Here is a 21,360-nt window from a genome sequence, read left to right as displayed (position 1 = left end):
TGTGCCGCTGTTTATCTATTATTTACTTATCTATGCTATTTAACTCTGTGATCTGCCTGTATTGCTCACAAGACAAAGCTTTTCACTGTACCTCGGTACATGTGACAATAAATTCAATTCAATTCAATTCAATTCACCCGAGGGATAAAAACCCTTGCCATTTACCTTATATACACCCCTCATGATTTTATAAACTTCGATATCCTTAATCTTTAAAAAAATTCCAGCCTTTCAAATCTATTTTTATATCTCAAACTCTCCATTCCCAGCAACATTTTGGTAAATCTTTTCTGAACCCTCTCCAGTTTAATAATATCCTTCCCGTAACAATATGACCAGAACTGCACACAGTATTTCAGAAGAGGCCCCACCAATGTCCTGTACACCATCAACATGACGGTCCAACTCCTATACTCAAAGGTCTGAGCAATGAAGGCAAGCATGCTAAATGCCTCCTTAACCACCCTATCGACCTGTGATGCAAAATTCAAATAATTGTGTCCCTGAATCCCCAGGTTTCTCTGTTCTACAACACTATCCAGGTCCCTACCATTAACTGTATAAGTCCTGTCCTTGTCCATATTACTAAAATGCGATACCTCACATTTATCCATATTAAATTCCACCTACCACTCCTCAATTGACCAAGGATTGCTTTTAGATAACCTTCTTAAATCTTAGATGACCTTCTTCATGGTTCACTATACCACCAATTTTGGTGTCATCTGCAAACTTGCCAACCATGCCTCCTGGAGTCTTAACCAAACTTATAAAATTGATGCTTCTTTAATTGCCTAGCAATGAAATCTGGATGTTTGCTGGTAGAGTATAATTATTGGGGATATTTGCCAGAAGAAATAAAAATAGAATTATCAAGAAAGCTACATGGCAGAAGCAAGAGTTAAAAACAAAGATAAGCTAGATATTTTATAGTTGCAAGTCAATGCGGTCTTGCAAATCCCTAACTAGTTAAATGTACTGAATTTTTCATTTACGGTAGCAATTCGGCACAGTGGCATAGCGGTTAGCACCGCTGCCTCACAGCGCCAGAGTTCAATTCCCGCCACATTCTCCCCGTGTCTGCGTGGGGTTCCTCCGGGTGCTCCGGTTTCCTCCCACAGTCCAAAAATGTGCAGGTTAGGTAAATTGGCCATGCTAAATTGCCCGTAGTGTTAGGGGCAGGGGTAAATGTAGGGGAATGGGTCTGGGTGGGTTGTGCTTCAGCCGGTTGGTGTGGACTTGTTAGGCCGAAGGGCCTGTTTCCACACTGTAAGTAATCTAAATCGAATAATCATCAGAGTTTGAAAGTTTCCAAGGATTTAATAAGCATCTGTGAAGGCTCTATTGTTGAATGAAAACATTTCAAATAAAACATCTTTAAAGACTCTATTGTTGAATGCCAACTTTCAACGGAACTCAAAAGCTTTATCCCAGATTTAATAACCAGAATAACAGATGACTGCAACTTGCAGTTTTGAATATTTTTAGTCATGAATTTTAAGAAAAGAGAGGGTCTTTTTGTAGGTTCCTGAGCTGGGGATCATGCGCTCTGACTGTTTTTCTTTTTCTCTCTTTTCTTTTTGTTTCTTCCTCTTTCTTTTACTTACCTCTTGTCCTGAGCTCTGATGACATCAGCTGCAGTGTGGGATCCTAGTGTGGTCTTGGATTGGTCCAGTACAGATTTCGTGACTGCGGTGAGTGGGCCCAGCATGCACTTATGTGAGCCCCTACTTATGGGACCTGGCACCAAAATTGGTGGCTGCTACATTGACTGAGATGGTATTGATGAGGTGGTCCTAATTGTGAAAGATGGTGCCTGAGGATCAGCGACTTCATCGTTGGTTGGGTCCAGTACTGGTGGTGGTGAAACAGAGGCCGCAGGGCATTAAGGTGGGCCCAGCGATGAGATGCAACGTGATGTTGATGGGTCCGGTGCAGGTGGCAGCGAAACAGTAGCAGAGGTGAATCAGCTCAGTGGTGAAAGATGGCACTTGAAGAGTGGTGACTTCAATGTTTGTAGGGTCTGGTGTGGACAGTGGTGAGGCAGTGGAGGAGGGATGGCAACTCAGGCACCATTGATGATGAGCTGGCTCAAGACTGGTGGACTCTATTTAAGCAATGTCTACATTTTTTTCTTATTCTTAAATTATTCAAAATAGTGCCAGATCGTGGGGACAGTGGAAAAGCTTTTCACTGTATTTTACTGTTTTTCTCACTTAAGATACATGTGACAATAAAATCATTCATTCATCTTGCACAGATATAAGACAGTACTCAATTATGCGCTTGGTAAGGGTAATTTTACAAAATTCAATTACACTGCAAAACTATGGCAACCACCTGATGAAGGAGCAGCACTCCAAAAGCTACTGCTTCCAAATAAACCTGTTGGACTATAACCTGGTGTCGTGTGATATTTAACCATGGGAATATGAGCACATATTGCAAAGTTTTGCAGTGCAATTGAAAAATTACCCATATATCCTGCTGATTTAGTCTATAATGTTATTTGGTAAAGCAAATATATTGGAGTTATTATCTTTCAGATATATCCATGGGAAAAATATAGGCCAGAATTTTATTCTTTTTGCACTAAATATTGGAGCATTAATAACATCCTGGCTAATAAGGAAACCCACCTGGATTATGTGCTAATCAGATACTTTAAGTGTTGAATGGCAGCCTTTCCAATCTGTCAGGTGTTCCAGCCATGAGATCTGCCCTGCCTGAGACTGTTGCCCTCTAACTAGTAGCTGCACAGAGTCATTGGAGGCCTAGGCTGTTCAACCATGAAACTCAAGAATAGGGTAGAGGCAAGTTTTTTTTAGATGGGAGTGGTTGGAAGATGGTGATATAGCAGATAGGAGGCGAGGTCAGAGGTCTGTTTAGCAGCCACCCTTTTGCCTCTAAGCAGGAAGCAAATGGAGCCTCCTGTAACCAACCACGGCCAAAAAAAAAAATCAGGCAGCCACTTTCCTTGCCTGCGAGCTCTGCAGATAATTGAGGTGTTAGGAATTTGAGGCTCTAGGACCTTAATTAGTGGTGAGTCAAGAAAGTCATCCATGGACTCTCCCACCCAGGAATTCATTACTAGGGTGGCAAGGAGGAGATGGATATTTTTCTAGTGCCATCCCCTGATTATTTGCCCTTCCGACAACCTACCCTACCCCTTCAAAATGGAGAAAATATATCCTGTGTTTTCAAATTTTGTGTAATGCCATTACCTTTTCTCTGTGATACACAGTATAGTACTCCACTTATTATCCCTATAGTGTAAGGTTCTAAACATCATATCAAACGATGACCTTGGCACCTTTAAGCCCATTAAAATATTCCTAGGAAATAAGTGATGCCAAAACCAATGTCAGTCAGGGCTTTGACCCAGTGCATCCATTTTTTAAAAAAAATTTTCAAGGATGTGGTGTCATTCATATGGCTAGTATTTATTGCCAAGAGGGCAGTTAAGAGTCGACCACATTGATCTCGGTCTGGAATCACATGTAGGCCAGACTGGGTAACTGGGTAAGAACAGCAGTTTTCCTTCCCTAAAGGACATTAATAAATCAGACGGACTTTCACATCAATCAACATGGTTGCCATTAGATGAATGTTTTATTCCAGATTTCGTTGAATTCAATTTTTGTGGTCTAATTTGACCCTATGTTCTCAAGACAATAATCTGGGGTTCTGGATTACTAGTCTTATGACATTACCATTATGCCATCACCAATTCCAGATTTCCTTCTGGTTTGGACTTCAGTCCTCTCAACAATGATAGCATTCAATTACACAGAAGCATATAATACATCGTTAATAAACCTGCATTCATAAAGTAGAATGTGTGTTATAATCCACTGAAAATTGAAATTTGGAAATATTATGAATGTCTGAGTGCAGGATAAAGGCAATGGTTCAGGGTAAAAGGTTCATGGAGCATTTCTTGCTGTGATCCCAAATGCATTTTCACACACTATTATCTGTAACATGCCTCATTATCTATGCACTATGCCTCAATGGCACTTTGCTTACTTCTTGCCAAAGGCACAGGTACTCACTAGTACTAGGACTGATTTAGACAGTTTAGGAGAGTGGTCCAGGAAATGGCTGATGAAATTCAACGTAAGCAAATGTGAGGTCTTCACTTTGGAAAAAAGAACACAGGCGTGGACTATTTTCTAAATGGTGAAAAAATTCATAAAACTGAAGTACAAAGGGATCTTGCTGTGCTAGTCCAGGATTCTCTAAAGGTTAACTGCAGGTTGAGTCCATGATTAAGAAAGCAAATGTAATATTGTCAGTTATCTCAAGAGGGTTGGAATATAAAAGCAGCAATGTGCTTTTGAGACTTTATAAAGCTCTAGTTAGGCCCCATTTGGAAAACTGTCCAATTTTGGGCCCCACACCTCAGGAAGGACATACTGGCACTGGAGAATGTCCAGTGGAGATTCACACGGATGATCCCTGGAGTGGTAGGCCTAACATACAGTGAACAGCTGAGGATCATGGGATTGTATTTATTAGAGTTTAGAAGGTTGAGGGGAAATCTAATAGAAACTTACAAGATAACGCATGGCTTAGAAAGGGTGGATGCTGGGAACTTGTTTATGTCAGGCGGGGATACTAGGACCCGTGGACACAGCCTTAGAATTAGAGGGAGTCAATTTAAAACAGAAATGGGGAGATACTTCTTCAGCCAGAGAGTGGTGGGCCTGTGGAATTCATTGCCGTGGAGCACAGTGGAGGCCGGAACGTTAAACGAATCCGAGGCAGAGATTGATAAATTCTTGATCTCGCAAGGAATTAAGGGCTACGGGGAGAGTATGGGGAAGTGGCGTTGAAATGCTCATTAGCCATGATTAAATGGTGAAGTGGACTTGATGGGCAGAATGGCCTTACTTCCAATCCTATGTTGTATGGTCTTATGGACCTGCCAGGACTCCTGGTGCTGGCTGTACTTTTAGTCAAGTCATACATCCAGTCAAGTAGTGCCAGCCAGGAATTGCCCTTCACTGTGCAAAATGGGAGGGGAACCAAAAAGAATGCTTCTCAGAGCACATAAGTGGTACAGCTTCATTGTTTATACAAGTGTACATTAATATATTGCTATTTAAAAATAAAGCTACTCAAGTTTAGACCCCTGTCAATGAGTGTGCTACTATTTCCCCAGTGCCCAGTGGAACCATCACATAATGGAAAGCCATCAAATAGTTGGAAATACTTACTTTTATTCAGAACATCAAAAGTAAAGAAAAAAGCCAATCACAATCTTCTGGGAACAAATAGGTTCTGCTTGCCTTTTGGGTAGCAACAGATTTACAGTCAGAGTGATCATTGCGTCTAGTTCACACCTATTGGATGTATTCATGTATCATTGTCTTCATGTGCCATGTCTAACTTCACGAGCCAGTGCTGCAGACCTCTATCATCTGAAGGTATTCTTCTTGCTCAAAGCCCTTATCTTCCTCATCTGAAGACTGCTGCCACTTTCTCAGTTTTCTAGAGCCCATCACATCCTCCGTTGTTCTGCTCCAGTGGTACAGTGCATTTAAGAATAACAACATGCATTGTCTGAACTGTATTGCAAATACAATGTGCACATATGCACACCTCTATCATCACTACCAACCAATCAAAACATAGGAACCTCATCTTCAGCAAATGTATCATCTGCTCCACAATGGGTCTGGTCAAAGAATGGACAAGATTGTGTCTGCATTGACCTCAATCAGGAGTTGTGTAATAGAGTCATCAACCATGGTTGCAGAGGGTAGCCTGTGTCTTATCATTTATCTCAAGAGGGTTAGATTGTAAAAGCAGCAATGTGCTGCTGAGACTTTATAAAGCTATATTTCGAACGCTGTGTCCAGTTTTGGGCCCCACACCTCAGGAAGGACACACTGGCACTGGAGTGTGTCCAGCGAAGATTTACACGGATGATCCCTGGAAAGGGAGGCTTAACATACGATGAACGGCTGAGGATCCTGGGATTGTATTCATTAGAGTTTAGAAGGTTGAGGGGAAATCTAATAGAAACTTACAAGATAATGCCTGGCTTAGAAAGGGTGGATGCTGGGAATTTGTTTCCGTCAGGCGGGGATACAGCCTTAGAATTAGAGGAGGTCAATTTAAAACTGAAATGAAGACCTCTTTCGATACTTCCAAATTCGAGATTATATACAGAAGAAGACTACGTTATTAGATAGTCTTTATAAATCCGATAGAGAATGTAGTGTCCTACGACCAGTGGGGGTATCTTCCGTCAGTAATATTTATCATTTACTACATGATGAAGTATCGGGAGATATGGATAATCTGCTTAAAAAATGGGATCAGGATCTGGGACTAGAAATCTCCACAGAAACGTGGAATGATATCTGGGAAAATGCTAGAAGAATTACTATTTGTAACAGAACCCAGGCTATCCAGCTGAAGATACTTCATAGGGCCCATATAGCACCGGTTCGATTGGCAAAATTTAAGGCAGGAGCATCTCCAATGTGTCCTAAATGCAAAACAGAGGTGGGCACTCTTGTACATTGCTTATGGACCTGTCATAAGATCCGTAGATATTGGACTAAAGTAGCAAGTACCCTGACAGAAATTTTAGGAACGGAAATAAAAGTGGACCCCGTATCTCTCCCCTTGGGCTTTTCGAACTTTCCCTCCCTGGACACGTACGGGAAGAGACTATTTTCTATTCTTTCTTTCTGTGCAAGGAAAAATATTTTGGTGAACTGTGCGGCTGAGGGCCCCCCTGGACTTTCAAATTGGCACAGACTAATTATGGAATGTATTCCCCTTGACTTCCTTACAAATATGGTGCACCGAAAGACCGAATTATTTTATAAAATATGGCAGCCCTTTTTGAATTACATAAATACAGATATTTCAGCTATCCTAACAAGGGCTTTTATTTAATTGAGATTACAAACCTGGCTGGTCCGCGGCCTCTCGGGGGAGGAATCCCGCACGAATACGGGTTTTATTATATCTGATGCTAACACATCCCGAGCATGTAAGAGACTTAAATATACACCCTGGTTAGTTGTAGTTAGATTAGTAGATAGTTGAGTTTTGTTTGTTTGTTTTTTTTTCTTTTCGTTTTTTTTTGTTGTTTTGTTTTTTTTGTGTCAAATTTTGGCTATTGTATATTTGAGCTAATTGTATATCAATGTTTATATCTGAGAGTTTTGTTTATTTTTGTAAACTTGTAAAAATGTTAAATTTCTAATAAAAATATCTATTTAAAACTGAAATGAGACAATTCTTCAGCCAGAGAGTGGTTGGCCTTTGGAACTCATTGCCACAGAGCGCAGTGGAGGCCGAGTCGTTGAATGTCTTTAAGGCAGAGATTCATAAATTCTTGATCTCACAAGGAATTAAGGGCTACGGGGAGAGTGCATGTAAGTGGAATTGAAATGCCCATCAGCCATGATTGAATGGTGGAGTGGACTCGATGAGCCAAATGGACTTACTTCCACTCCTAAGTCTATTGCTCTTATAGTCTCCCAGTAACAATCCCAGTCATAAAAATGTAAGGCATCCAGCCCTTGATGGTTTAACATACACCTCCATACAAGAAGACATGGAAGACTCCAACAAAGGTAATCATGGAATGCCTTTACATTGAGCTTTGACAAAGAAACTTTATTCCAATGAATGTAGCAGAAGCCATGTTGCACACCCAGTAGGGGATTATAGGATTGCTGTATAATTACTGATTTTTTGTTCACCCATCTCCCACATTACCCAAGAAAGGCGGCATCGCACATAAAAATATTTGCAGTTCTTGATGTGAGAAAATCAGTACCATGCCATTGTGCAGCCTGAGAGATATTGAATTGTCTTTGTGAATTGTGGAGCATAGATGTCACTTTTAATGACAGCTGTGATTACTTCTACTTCACAGGGATGGCTGTCATCTGATAAATGGCATAGTCAGGATTGCTTGTGATGAAGATTTGTATCTCGCACAGTTGCATACTTCATGCATTTCAAATGCAGTGCACATTAAATACAAACTACTTCAACCTGTACTGTGAAAGTGGCCATTTAGTGTAGTTGCCTCTTGAAGGGTCTCACATTGCTTACAAGTGGAGATCAGGTGCCCAGAGAGAAACAAAATATATCATCTCCCTGAGCCATGGCCCTACAGCTTAGTAATGCCAACAATCATACTGCACTGTCCCCCCATTGAAGTCAAGGTGGTTGTGACCATCGACAACTCCACCCCCATCCCACTGTAATCCATATGCTGCAATGCACTATTGTCTCCATCACATACATTCAGTTTTCTCCCTTACTGATATTGACCCCAACAATTCCCTATATGCTGCTTTCACTCCTCAGAATTGCCTTCCCCAACTTCCCTACCACATCATGACCCTCTTTAAATACCCAAATTTGATGGACATCCAGACTGATGATAGACCTGACCCCTGATTGATGTCTCTGCTGCTCCCTGACTTGTTTGCATTGACTTCCTGGATTAGTTGAACTGGATCTGCAGGACTGACAGTGGATCATCCTCCGGTCTGTAGCAACATGGACCCCCTCCCTCTGACTGCTCAAGTGGCTGACTGGCAGTGTCCAAGCCCCTAAACTGATATCAGATGCTGCCTTGAATTACGGTGCCAGGACATACTGACTACAGGCTGTGGACTATTGCCCTTAGACTTTGAGACCTGGCTATTTAGAGTCATAGAGATGTATAGCATGGAAACAGACCCTTCAGTCCAACCCGTCCATGCCGACCAGATATCCCAACCCAATCTAGTCCCACCTGCCAGCACCTGGCCCTTATCCCTCCAAACCCTAACTATTCATATACCCATCCAAATGCCTCTTAAATGTTGCAATTGTACCAGCCTCCACCATTTCCTCTGGCAGCTCATTCCATATATGTACCGCCCTCTGTGTGAATAATTCGCCCCTGAAGTCTCTTTTATATATTTCACCTCTTACCCTAAACCTGGATACCCCGACTCCAGGGAAAAGACTTTGCCTATTTACCCAATCCATGCCCCTCATAATTTTGTAAACCTCTATAAGGTCACCCCTCAGTTTCCGCCGCTCCAGGGGAAACATCCCCAGCCTGTTCAGCCTCCCCCTATAGCTCAAATCCTCCAATCCTGGCAACATCCTTGGAAATCTTTTCTGAACCCTTTCAAGTTTCACAACATCTTTCCGATAGGAAGGAGACCAGAATTGCACGCAATATTCCAACAGTGGCGTAACCAATGTCCTGTACAGCCGCAACACGACCTCCCAACTCCTGTACTCAATACTCTGACCAATAAAAGAAAGCATACCAATCGCCTTCTTCACTAACCTATCTACCTCCACTTTCAAGGAGCTATGAACCTGCACTTCAAGGTCTCTTTGTTCAGCAACACTCCCTCAGACCTTACCATTAAGTGTATAAGTCCTGCTAAGATTTGCTTTCCCTCACATTTATCTGAATTAGACTCCATCTGCCACTTCTCAGCCCATTGACCCATCTGGTCAAGATCCTGTTGTAATCTAAGGTAACCCTCTTCGCTGTCCACTACACCTTCAATTTTGGTGTCATCTGCACTTACTAACTATACCTGTTATGCTCGCATCCTAATCATTTATGTAAATGACAAAATGTCAAGGACCCAGCACCAATCCTTGTGGCACTCCACTGGTCAGAGGCCTCCAGTCTGAAAAACAACCCTCCACCACCACCCTCTGTCTTCTACCTTTGAGTCAGTTCTGTATCCAAATGGCTAGTTCTCCTTGTATTCCGTGAGATCTAACCTTGCTAACCAGTCTTGGTTGATGTGTTTGTCATGAATGCTTCTGGCATGTGGTGCAAGTATGATATTGACATCTAATGGTACCATACAACAACATGTTCACCACATTGACTGATGATTGCTAACAACCATGACAAGCTGCCTGGCTTCATACCTGCAATAAGTAACAAGGCAAGACAGTAGTACTGTGATGCATTGAGCTCTGAGTGAGGAAGCAAAGCTCAAAATGAAAAGGCAAGATAGAGAGGTTGTGAGTATCCAAGTAGGCGTAGAAAAAGAGTACTCAGAGTGCAAGCAAGGACCTCTCAAAGTTAGGAGAAAGTGAGGACTGTAGATGCTGGAGATTAGAGTCGAATGTGGTTCTAAATAAGCACAGCAGGTCAGGCAGCATCCGAGGAGCAGGAGAATCGACGTTTCGGGCATAAGCCCCATTCCCTGGTCCAATTCATGGCTTGTTCTTGTGCGCAAAGTGAACTGTCACTAGCATTGCAATAGAAGGAGCCTGTGAGCTCCAAAGTGCAGCACTGGAGTGTAAAACTGTATTTTAATTGGATTGGAGATGTGACATGAGGGCGTGATGAGGCTGGTACATGTCTAGTGCCACCCTCCTGGATGGGATTGCAGGTATTCGCAGCCCATGTGGCATGCCCTTCAACTCTGGTGACAGCTGTCCAAGATGGAGGCACAGGAGAGCATGCAGTGAGTTGAAGTTGCTGATGCTTGCTCTGACTTTCATGTAGGAATTGTTGCCATCTAGTTTCTAGCCATTGGATGAGAGAATAGGAAACTGCATATCCATGAAATGACATTAAGCAATAATGCTAATACTCTCAACTGTATGCAAATAGACCTCTTGACGCCTACTTATGAGTCTCGTCTCACTTTTAAAATTTTGGTTGAAGAATCGGACCATTCATTTTCTCAATGACAAGAATCTCATTTATATCATCACACCACATTTTTGCCAAGTGACTGACTCACCAATGTTTATGTCATTCAGTGACTGGGAAGATTCCACTTAATGTAATTCTTTTCTGGCAGGAATTGAAACGATTTGATTTGCTACGTCCTAAAAATAGTTAGCATTTTTAATGGACAAAAAAGCTACCCGGTTCAAATTATTATTCTTGCATTGTCAGCTGTGATGGAGGACTTTGTCTTCATTTCATATTATTTCTAAAACAAAGCTGCCCGCTTGGCGACTTATGCAACTTGCTTTCATTCTTAAAGTTTTTTTTGATGCATTTAATTAACTTTATGCCTTGTTTGTTCAGAAAGTATTACTGATAGTTTAATATCAGTTTAATTAAGGTTTATTTTCATTGGTCACTGATTTAGATGAGAAACTACTGTCATAGTTTCTTCCCTTTTTCAATGTACAATAAAAGTAATCCTGCATATACTGGAGAGGTGGTGCTGTAGTGCTAATATTACTGGACTAGTAATCCAAAGCCCTACCTTAATATTCTCTAGACATGGGTTTGAATCCCACCACAGCTGATTGTGAAATTTGAACGCAATATGGAGAAAAAACAAAATCTGGAACTAAAACCGAGCTTATGTGAACATGTTAGATGTTGATTATGGTAAATCCTTATTTTGTTCACTAATGACAATCTGCCATCTTTACTTGTTCTGGCCGACATGTGCCTCCAGACTCACAGCAATACATTTTGAGTCTGAGCGATCAGGGATGAAGAATGAATACTGACCTAGCAGTGATACTCGCATCCCATCAATAAATTTTTTAAAAAATCAGCATGATGATGAAGGTGTTCACCCTCTGTGTATGGATAAAACATTAGTTAGCGACGACTAACGGCACAGATTTTCCAAAGTATATTGATATAAATTGATGTATGCTGTCATGTTGTAACAGATCATTTATAACTCGTGTAGAATGCAACAGTACAATGGATCTATTGGATTTCCTAGACATTAAAATTGAGAAATTTGTTTGACAGGTATTAAATACATGCTTGACTTGCCAGTAACATATGTGTAGACATCAGCTGAAGTGCTCCATACACAACATAGGTCAAAGCTCCGTTATAAATCTCCAGGACTCTTGTGGGACTGAAAGATACTTTGAATGTGAGAACAGAAATCCTAACAACTTTTTATTATTTTCTATTTCTTTTCTGCTTTTTCTTTTGGATTCAGGACTGGCCCAGAACCCATATATCTTTTTCCCAAATCACTGTAGTTAATTTTATCTTTTGGAGTGAGACAGAAAACTAAGATACCTTTGTGAATAGAGTTTATTATTTTTTTTTCCACCACTAGAAAAACATCCATGTGGCTAGTTGAATACTTGCAAGTAAAGCCTATTGAGGGCAATGCTAACCTCAAAAACTGTGGGGGGAGTGTAGGGAAAGAAGGAGTCAACTAAATCAAAATGGAATTGGAGGGGAAAATAAAGCATTGTATCTCTAACAACATTTTTATGTTTCTTTCCTGAAATTGACCATATTGTTCATATGTAAAGAAGCTGGATGCACTAGCCATCAGTATAGAATAGTTATGGAGATGGTTACAATGTAATTCAATTTCCCATTGGTGGGAAAGGCATTTAGCTGATTTTAACTGGCAATCATCTCAATTTTGCTGGGTGGCTGAAATTAAAATTGCCCCAGTGTTTTTTTAAAAAATAATTTGTATAATTTGTTCACAAAACATACCTCCTGTGTTTATCTTGTATCTGTAAAATGCTTGATAGCTGCAATGGATAGTCCTGGGAACATGGTATAATGACTTACATGATAGTATTTAAGGGATCAGTTCACCTTGAAAGGTGCTATACTTCTGATATGTTCAAGCTAAGTTCAGTATGGTTTCCACCAATTAATGATCCTATTGTAACTATACAATTTTACATTAACTGCAGCTTTTCCATCCACAGTTATACTTGATGCCCCTGATACCGTGTTAATTGAGAGAAATCTTGAGAAAAGGATTGACATGACTACAGGAGGTATAATACATTATTTATAAACTAACTCTTTATCAGAATTACACCTCAAAGTAGTTTATAACCAGCTCCATTTCTCCTCTTACATTCTACACTTTTTTTTATCTTAAGTATCTTAATGATTAAAATAGTAATTTTCCAAAACAGAAGCAAGTTGTTTCACTATGCTTTTTCTTTATTGTGATTCTTGTGTATTGTGGTTAATAGAATATCCAGTAGAAATATTTTGAGGAATGTAAACTGCATGCATCTTCTAGGGGGAGCAAAGACTAGGTTGCTTTACATCCTGAACAATACACTCAACTCATTTGTTTGTGCTTTGGGAAGGAGGAGACCTAAAAATGCTGAAATGTGGTACACAACAGAAGAATGTTAAAATAAATTTATATTGTATTTATATGGTATTATCCACGTGCTTTACAGCATTAACCATATCCTTTAGAAGTGGTGTGATGTGAGCAGTCAGTTGTCACACAAGATACCAAAGCCGCGATGTGCGAAAGGGATCAGATTAATTTTGATTTCACCTTTAAATCCATCAGCCCAATTTCATTTCTGCCCATTGTATTAGTCTGTTAAGTAAACATATTCTTTGTGGCACAACTGTTATGCTTTCCTAGGTTCAGTACGGATCATTCCTCCAACTTCATCCACTGTCTCACCTTCATGGTGTAGCAGTGAAATACCACTGCTGTTCAGTTGCAATCCTATTAGTCCTAAAATAGATAATACTTCATCTGCTACAAGTGGTTTTTCCACTCCTGCAATATTATCCTAAAACTAACGTGAGGTTCTAACTATTGTTTTCTCGTGTTCCTACTCACACTGTGTCCTGCCACTCCATAAATAGTTGTACACTTACCGTCCTATTTTTAAATGAGCATGTTATCCATTCTTTTCCAATATATTTATAACAACTATAATTTATTTTGTGACACAATTTTTAATGCCTTTCTTGGAGTTTTGCAGTATTGAAATTATAAAAGTTAATTTTTGTACGACAGATCCATAGTAAAATTAAAATAAAGTTGTTCTCAAATAATTATTTTTGAAACTTGTATTATAAATGCACAGTTCTGGATATCACAACATTTTTAATTACAGTTTCCCAGGTAACAAAATAAAGTTTTGTTCGGCCGTGATCTTCTAATATTTTGTAGCGCTTTCCTAATATTATTCATTTTAAATCTACCAGCATAATTATCATTATCGGCTGGCCTAAATATATTTTCTCTATAAACGAGTAAGATGTTCAAATTATAGCTAAATAATTCTCAGTTGTTGATTACTGAATAAGAATAAAGACTGATGCATCTTGATTAGTCTGTAAATAAATGTAACCACTGAAGTGGGTTTATATTCTTTATATTGCCTAGAGTACTGTTCCTTCAAAGAGAGTAGTTTATAATTCATATTGTGCATTACCATTCCATTCTTTACTTTAACCTTTACCTGTATACTCTAGAAATATATCATACAACCTTCAATTGGCCAACCTCCAGCAAAATACAAAAGCGCCTAGTGAAACCTGATGGAACTTCAGAGGAAGAAACTGCAAAGAGATTATTGGAATACCGCAGAGTGATTCATGGGATACTGAATAGCTACAGTAAAAAATACCATATTATTAATGCGGATCAGCCCAGTGTTGATGTCTTTTCCCAGAGTAAGTCATATTCTATCAACAACCTTTTATAGGAGGATCTAGTAAAGGTAATATTTGTATTGCTGAGAGCTTCTGTTTGGTAGTGGTTGAAATTATGAGTGAAACGGTAAGTTGACTATCATTTTATTGATTTGAAATCCAATTCAAACTAAGGAGACAGAACTCACCAATATATGTTTCATGAAAAGTTCTCAAATTAAAATAATATTGGGGTAAGCATTATATTCAGTATAAAGTTCCTAATAAACATAAGTGACCAGCTATTCACCTCCAACAATCATCTGGGTGTCCAGATGATTTGTTTTATGTGTGCACTGTTTACTGCAATGGTGTATGAGTTGGACCACTGACAACCACTTTTTCCAAAATAAACTACAGAAGTTATAAATGCTTTCAGAAAGGAAAGGGACACTTACTCCCTTTTGGTTTATTCTGCAACAGTACAACTGATCAAAACTCATACATAATACAGTGGGCAGAAAGTGAGAAAGAGCAGAAGAGTCGATTCACTCTGGCACTGCACTTTGCTATTGCAACCTACTATTCTTTCACACCAGTTATTGTGTTGTAAAGTCCTTAAAAAAAGTAATAGTGGTGAAAGAAACTCCAAAAGTGAAAATTAAACGTGTGATTGTATATATTAATATCTGCAACTACTCTATTTTGGTTACTTTTATTCACCTACTCAGTTATTAAGAAGAAGGAAATCAATAGACAGGGTTAAACTATCAGCTATCAGGGTTGGGTTCTGCAGTTCTACCAGATCCAGCTGTGAACGTTAGTGGACAATCAAACAACTAACCGTAGTGGTAGCTCCACAAATAGCTCCATCCTCAATGAGGGGGGAGTCCAACACTTCAGTGCAAAAGACAAAGCTGAAGTTTTTTGCATTGATTTTTGGCCAGAAATGCCATGGAATGATCCATCTCTACTTCCTTCTGAGATCTCCAACATCACAAATATCAGTCTTCAACCAATTTGATTCATTCCATTTAATATCAAGGAACAACTGAAGACACTTAATTCTGCAAAAGCTATGAGGCCTGGCAATATTCCAACATAATACTGTACAGTTATGCCCCAGAACTAGTTGCATTCCTAGGTAATCTCTACCAGTACAGTTACAACATGAGCATTCACTGGACAATGTGGAAAATTGATCAAGCGTGTCCTGTGCGCAAAAGGCTGTCCTATTACTGCCCTATCATTCTACTGTCAATCATCAGCAATATGATTGAAGGGGTAATCGAGAGGGCTATGAAGCAGCACTTGCAAACCTGTTTAGTACTGCTCAGTTTGAGTTCTATCATGGCTATTTGGCTCCTGACTTCATTGCAACTTCAGTCATGGACAAAAGAGATAAACTCGAGAGGTGAGATGGTTGATTTCCCTTAACATCAAGGCAGCATTCAGCCAAGTATATGTCAAGGATCCTTAGCAAAGCTGGACTCAGTGAGAATCGGGGAAATCTCAGCTGGTCAAAAATTAGAACATCTTCTTTTGTGCTAAGTATACTTAGCACAAAAGATGTTCTAATTTTTGAAAGGTCAATCGTCTCAGCCCTAGAGCATCATTGAAGACATTTCTTGGACTAGTGTCCCTCCATTGTAAGGTAAGAAGTGGAGATGTTTGCTGATGATTGCAAGATGTTCAGCAGCATTCATGTTTCCACAGATACTAAAGCAGCCAAGTCTATATACAACATTTGTGTCACACATGTCCCAGGCAATGACAAGAGAAATCACCCTTTGACATTCAGAATCCCCCACTATCAACAGACTGGATATTATCATTGGACCAGCCATATAGATTCTGTGGCTATAAGAGTGGGTTAGAAGTTAGGAATTCTATGATGTCTGTTCACCATCTACAAGGAACAAGTCAGGATTATGATGGAATATTCACAATTTTCTTGGATGTGTGCTATTCCAACAACACTGGAGAGGTTTGACACGACCTGAACAAAGCAGCCTGATGATTTGCACCCCATCCATAACCTTGAACATTCACTCTCTTCACCATTGATACAGTGGCAGTGTGTACTGTCTGCACGATGCATTCCAGTGACTCACCAAGGCTCCTCCGACAGCATCTTCCAAAACCCACGGCCTTTGCCATATAGGATGAGACCAACAAACACATAGGAGTACCACTACATGCAAGCTCTCATTCAAGCCATGCAGTTAAGGAACTGGGACTATGTCACCATTCCTTAACTGTCACTGGAACAACAACCTGGAACTTTCTGCCCAACAGTGCTCTGGGCAGCCCTACACCCTAAGAATGCTCAAATTAAAGAAGGCAACTCACCACTGTCTTCTCCAGGGGAATTAGGCATGTGTGAAAAGGGCTGGCTTAATCAATAACACCTACATTCTTTTGAATTAATCAAAAACAAACTGCCTGCACTGAAGCAGTATGTAAAGGCAATTCATTGTTCCTTTATGAGTGTCTTACCACTTTCTTTTTGTTCATAGACATCATATTACTGCAGTGCCAAGGTCTTTATTCACTAGGCAAAAACATTCTGCTGACTAAAGTCATGAAAATTTTATGTTGCATTTCATTAATTTCAATCTTGTATTTCAGCATAAATAATTTTTATAATTTGCAGCAATTAGTGGAAGAGGAGAAATGTGCATAGACTGATTCATTTTTGCAGGATAATTTCACATGTTGCATTATCAAGTCAGAATCCGAAGTTTGCCTTATACTCTGATTTGTTGAACTCACTGTTCCCTTGGGTTTTCAAGAAAGCTGTGTTTGTCTCATGCAGAAGAGATCAGAAAACAAACAATATATAGTGAGGCTATTTGATTTTTAATAAAAATTAATGTAAATTATAACTTTTAACATTTGTGCAGCAATACACTTTGACTTAACAGTGTGTATTTTTAAAAAAAAACTAAGATTGCACAATTTTCTGTTGATGTGTATCCATAATTGTTTGTATTTTGTACAATTAAATTAATTGAAAAATTTTATAAAAAATTAAAATTCCACTTGAACCTCATTTATTTAAAGCGTGGAACAGGCTATTCATGCATTGCAATCTTTATACATTTTTGCAACTGTGAAAGAAAATCAGGAGGGAATAATTACATCTAATTACTCCACAGTTAATTAATACAAATGGGGAAGGTGTGGGGGGGGACTCACGTACAAATGGGGCTTAACAACATTCATACTGTATGAGTTTGTTTGCCTCTAAGTATTATTAGTGCTCAGAGTCTCTGCTAAATTTTTTTTAAAAACCTTTCCATTGTTCACAGCTTTAAGCCATGTCCAAAGCCGACATCGATCCAATGCCCCCTACACACCAAGAATTATTCTTCATGGTCCCCCTGGCAGTGGTAGGAGCCTGCAGGCAGCACTGATTGCTGAAAAATACAGGATTGTTAACGGTGAGCACTAACTCAGTTGGACTTTTTGTCTTTATTGAACTTCTGTCTTTGTCTTGTAGATTCTGCTGTACAACAGCAGTACATTTGAAACTTTACAATCTGGCAGTAAATATGTGGTAAGTCCATGGCCTGTTGTGACTTGTTTCTATTACAGTTTTGCCTCTGGAGGCATCTAAACATACAATAGATAAACGTTGCTGCAAGGTCAGTACTTCTATGTTTGATACTTCAGTGACTTGTCATAAATATATCTTCTATATTTCTGTCTACTGGTATGGAAATCAAACTTCAGAGCTGAATCAGACTCACATAGTCTATGTGATGCTGCAACCAAAATGGCAAACCTTCTCTGTTTTTGGATGCTGGCTGCTCTGCTTCATGTTGTCAGCATTTGCTCTTTTTACTGTCAAATGATTATCCTTGTCTATTTCACACTGCTGATCTATATATTCTGGTGGTTTCATTATTTTTCTTTTCCTAAGTGTCTTCTTTCATTAGGAGGGCAGATGGCCCATTCCTCAGATAACCTGAGTGCAGTCAAAGCCACCTTTTGTTGAGTTATCAGGTGATATGCCCAGGGGTAAAAAGATCTTGGAGGCTGAGCATTTTTACTTTTATGCATCTTGCATTGTAACTATTTTCAGCAGACTACAACACTGATTCTCTAGCTAGATGTATAGGGTTGGAGCTAATAGTCAATGTGTTCCAATGTGAAAGAAACTTTATTTTTCTTCATTGCTCAAATATGAAAATAATTGGTAACAGCCTATATTTGCAAGTAACTGCCGTTTTCATCAAACATTCTTGGGGTCAAAATTTTGAATTGCCCATAGCAAAATTAACTATAATGCAGTTACTTAGCATAACATGCTTAGCATGCCTGCCATTGGTCTCACTATCAGTTTGAAAGACAGAACAAGAATCCTCTTTGTTGGTTTAGTTGGATACTAACAATCCCATGGCACTATTTTAAAACAGAAGGTCAATTATGGTGGGGTTGTCAGCAAACTTTGATTTTTCTAAGGTGAACAGTGGATTAGCATGGTCCATGCAGTAAAATGGAACTGTTCACAATTCACTTTCCATGTCTGTGTTGTCACAAGTTCCTGAGGTTTTCTTTTACATAGAAGAAATAACATGCATATCTAACTCACTGTAATTTTCCCAGTAAATTCTGGGCCACTTTGTGGTGTGCAATGTTCATAGGATTGCTTACTGTTGTCATGCAGCATGGGTTGTCACAATTAAAAATGTTAATTTGATATGAAGTACTTTAAGATATTTCTGAGAGATGTGATAAACCTGTACGTAAATACAATACTTATTTTGAATTCAGTTCTAGATTGAGGATATGTTGTTAATCTGTTGATTTAATAGTGTTGCTTTTTTATGCATAATTCAATTAGATTAAATTAAACTAACTTAAACTGACTGCACTGTCTTAATGTCTATGTGATCAAGAGTTAGTCATTTACTATCAAATTAGTTGACAACTTTGTTCAACTGTTATTGAAATTCATGAAGTTCTTTTTGACACCAACTGAATAGAGATCTTTAGCCCAATTATATGCTGAAATGCAACAAGAATTTTTTTCTGTTTTGTATAAATCACAAAATAAATAAATAATCCTGATTCTTATGAGTAGTTCAAAATGAAACAATGGAGATTAGTAGCAACTAGTAACTTTTAAAATTGCGTACAACTGTAAAGTATTAAATTGTTTATTTGCTTTCAGTCAGGTGAATTGGCCATACTAAATTGCCCATAGTGTTAGGTAAGGGGTAAATGTAGGGGTATGGGTGGGTTTCGCTTCGGCGGGTCGGTGTGGACTTGTTGGGCCGAAGGGCCTGTTTCCACACTGTAATCTAATCTAATCTAATCAGTCTTCAATTTTTTTTAGTAAGCCTCACCAAAAATGACAAATTTACATATTTCTACAATTTCTAAATTTCATGATTTTTCTCAGGCAAGGTTTGGTCTTAGGTATTGGTGTATTTGTACTCCGAGAGCTCTTTCTTTCATTACCCCATCTGGACTTGCATATTCCAAGTAGTAAGTGACTTTACTGTTCTACCTATCAAAATGTAGACCTCCTATTTATCTATGTTGAACTTCATTTGCAAATCATTTATCCATTCTGCAAGCTTACTAATGTCCTCCCATAATTTGTTATAGTCCTTACTCAATATTGATTACTCCCCAACTTCACAATTTGGTATCATCTGAGAATTTAATTTTTTTTTCATTGATTACAAAGTCCAAATCATTAATGTGAATTATGACTGGGAACAATGAAACAGTAAAGCTGCTTGTCAATAGTGTTTAAGAAACAGTTATTCTTCACAGCTGTAGGTGAATGGTGTATGAAACATTTGAATTTTTCAAATTTTTTATGAATGGGTAGCATGTGTCATGTAAATAATTATACCTTCAGGCATACTATAACACTATTCACAAGGAATTTGAGGGTAGTATAGACTGTTGTAGTTTTACTCGTGACCGGAAAAATTACTTCTTTGAATGACATTGCTGAGATGAACACTTGTTTTTCCAGTTTCCTGTGGACAGTTACTGAAGGAGCCTGTCGCTGCTGAGACCAGATTCGGTGAAGCCATTAAACCCTATGTTGAAAGTAGGCAGCCAGGTAAGGTTTCTGACCCCCCTACTGATAGTGTTCTGATATTGAACAAAGGGCAAGATTCAGACACCACCAGAGCTTTTCTCACTCGTTATTAACAGGGAGTTCAGGAGACGTTGAACAACTGAATATCTCAGAGTGGGGTCCACAGGGACATCCCCTGCACTTCCCTCTAGCCCTTGCTTAGAGCATGTTTGTACTAGCTGAAGGCAGAGAAGGGTTTCTGAATAATTTACTAACTGATTAATAGACTCACATGGGTATAATTAGGACAGGCATAGGCAGCAGCTACAGTAACCAGTACAGTGCTTAAGGGAGCTAGAGGCTGCTTTAGCTTCGCCTGAAAGAAAGTTTCTGGGGCGCTGCTGTTTGAAGATGAGTCAGGAGGAGAGCAGAGCCCTTGCTCTTTTGAAGTGGAAATAGGACAGTTTGAATCTGTCGAGTTTAATTTTTCAGAGGTGCGATGGACCCTGTGGTGCAACTTATTTTCCTTTTTTTGACAAAAAAAGTTATTTTACTTTCCATAGGTAAAATTTATTCTTTAAATATATAAAACATTTTAAAAATAAAATTCATCAGTGGCCAACAGTATAAAATTATATTAATGTGTTATTTCCTTCCATTACTAATTCTGTATCACCCCTTGCTGGTAATTTGTCTTCCTCCAGAAGATCTTATAGGGTGGTCTATAAGCTAACTTTAAAGTTCATATTAATGTGAAATGAAATGAGCAGCTTGCATTATGCAGTCTTTACAGTAAACCATTTTCAATAGTGTGAGAATTCACACTTTTGAAACTTAAAATGCTTACAGCTTAAAATTTAATTGAATAATTTAAATTAATTTGCCATCAAATTTAATTTAATTGCTGGAATTGAATTCATATATTTTCATACAA

General features: G+C 39.0%; 1 protein-coding gene across 1 annotated transcript in view; it reads left to right on the top strand.

The window, feature by feature from the left end:
* The window catches only part of ak8 (adenylate kinase 8), a 179,600-nt gene that overhangs the window by 80,889 nt on the left and 77,351 nt on the right, over positions 1–21,360 (top strand). Inside the window, exons 7-10 of the mRNA XM_043720309.2 lie at positions 12,685–12,756; positions 14,219–14,419; positions 17,692–17,823; positions 20,379–20,468. Of these exons, the coding sequence (XP_043576244.1) occupies positions 12,685–12,756; positions 14,219–14,419; positions 17,692–17,823; positions 20,379–20,468 (495 nt within the window). The remainder of the gene's footprint in view (positions 1–12,684; positions 12,757–14,218; positions 14,420–17,691; positions 17,824–20,378; positions 20,469–21,360) is intronic.

This window comes from Chiloscyllium plagiosum, unplaced genomic scaffold (genome assembly GCF_037043375.1).
Source record: "Chiloscyllium plagiosum isolate Xiang-an unplaced genomic scaffold, Cpla_swu_hap1 HiC_scaffold_21, whole genome shotgun sequence".
In the NCBI taxonomy this organism is placed as follows: Eukaryota; Metazoa; Chordata; class Chondrichthyes; order Orectolobiformes; family Hemiscylliidae; genus Chiloscyllium; species Chiloscyllium plagiosum.
Note: the sequence above shows the minus strand (reverse complement) of the source record. Positions and strands in the feature narration are given on the sequence as shown.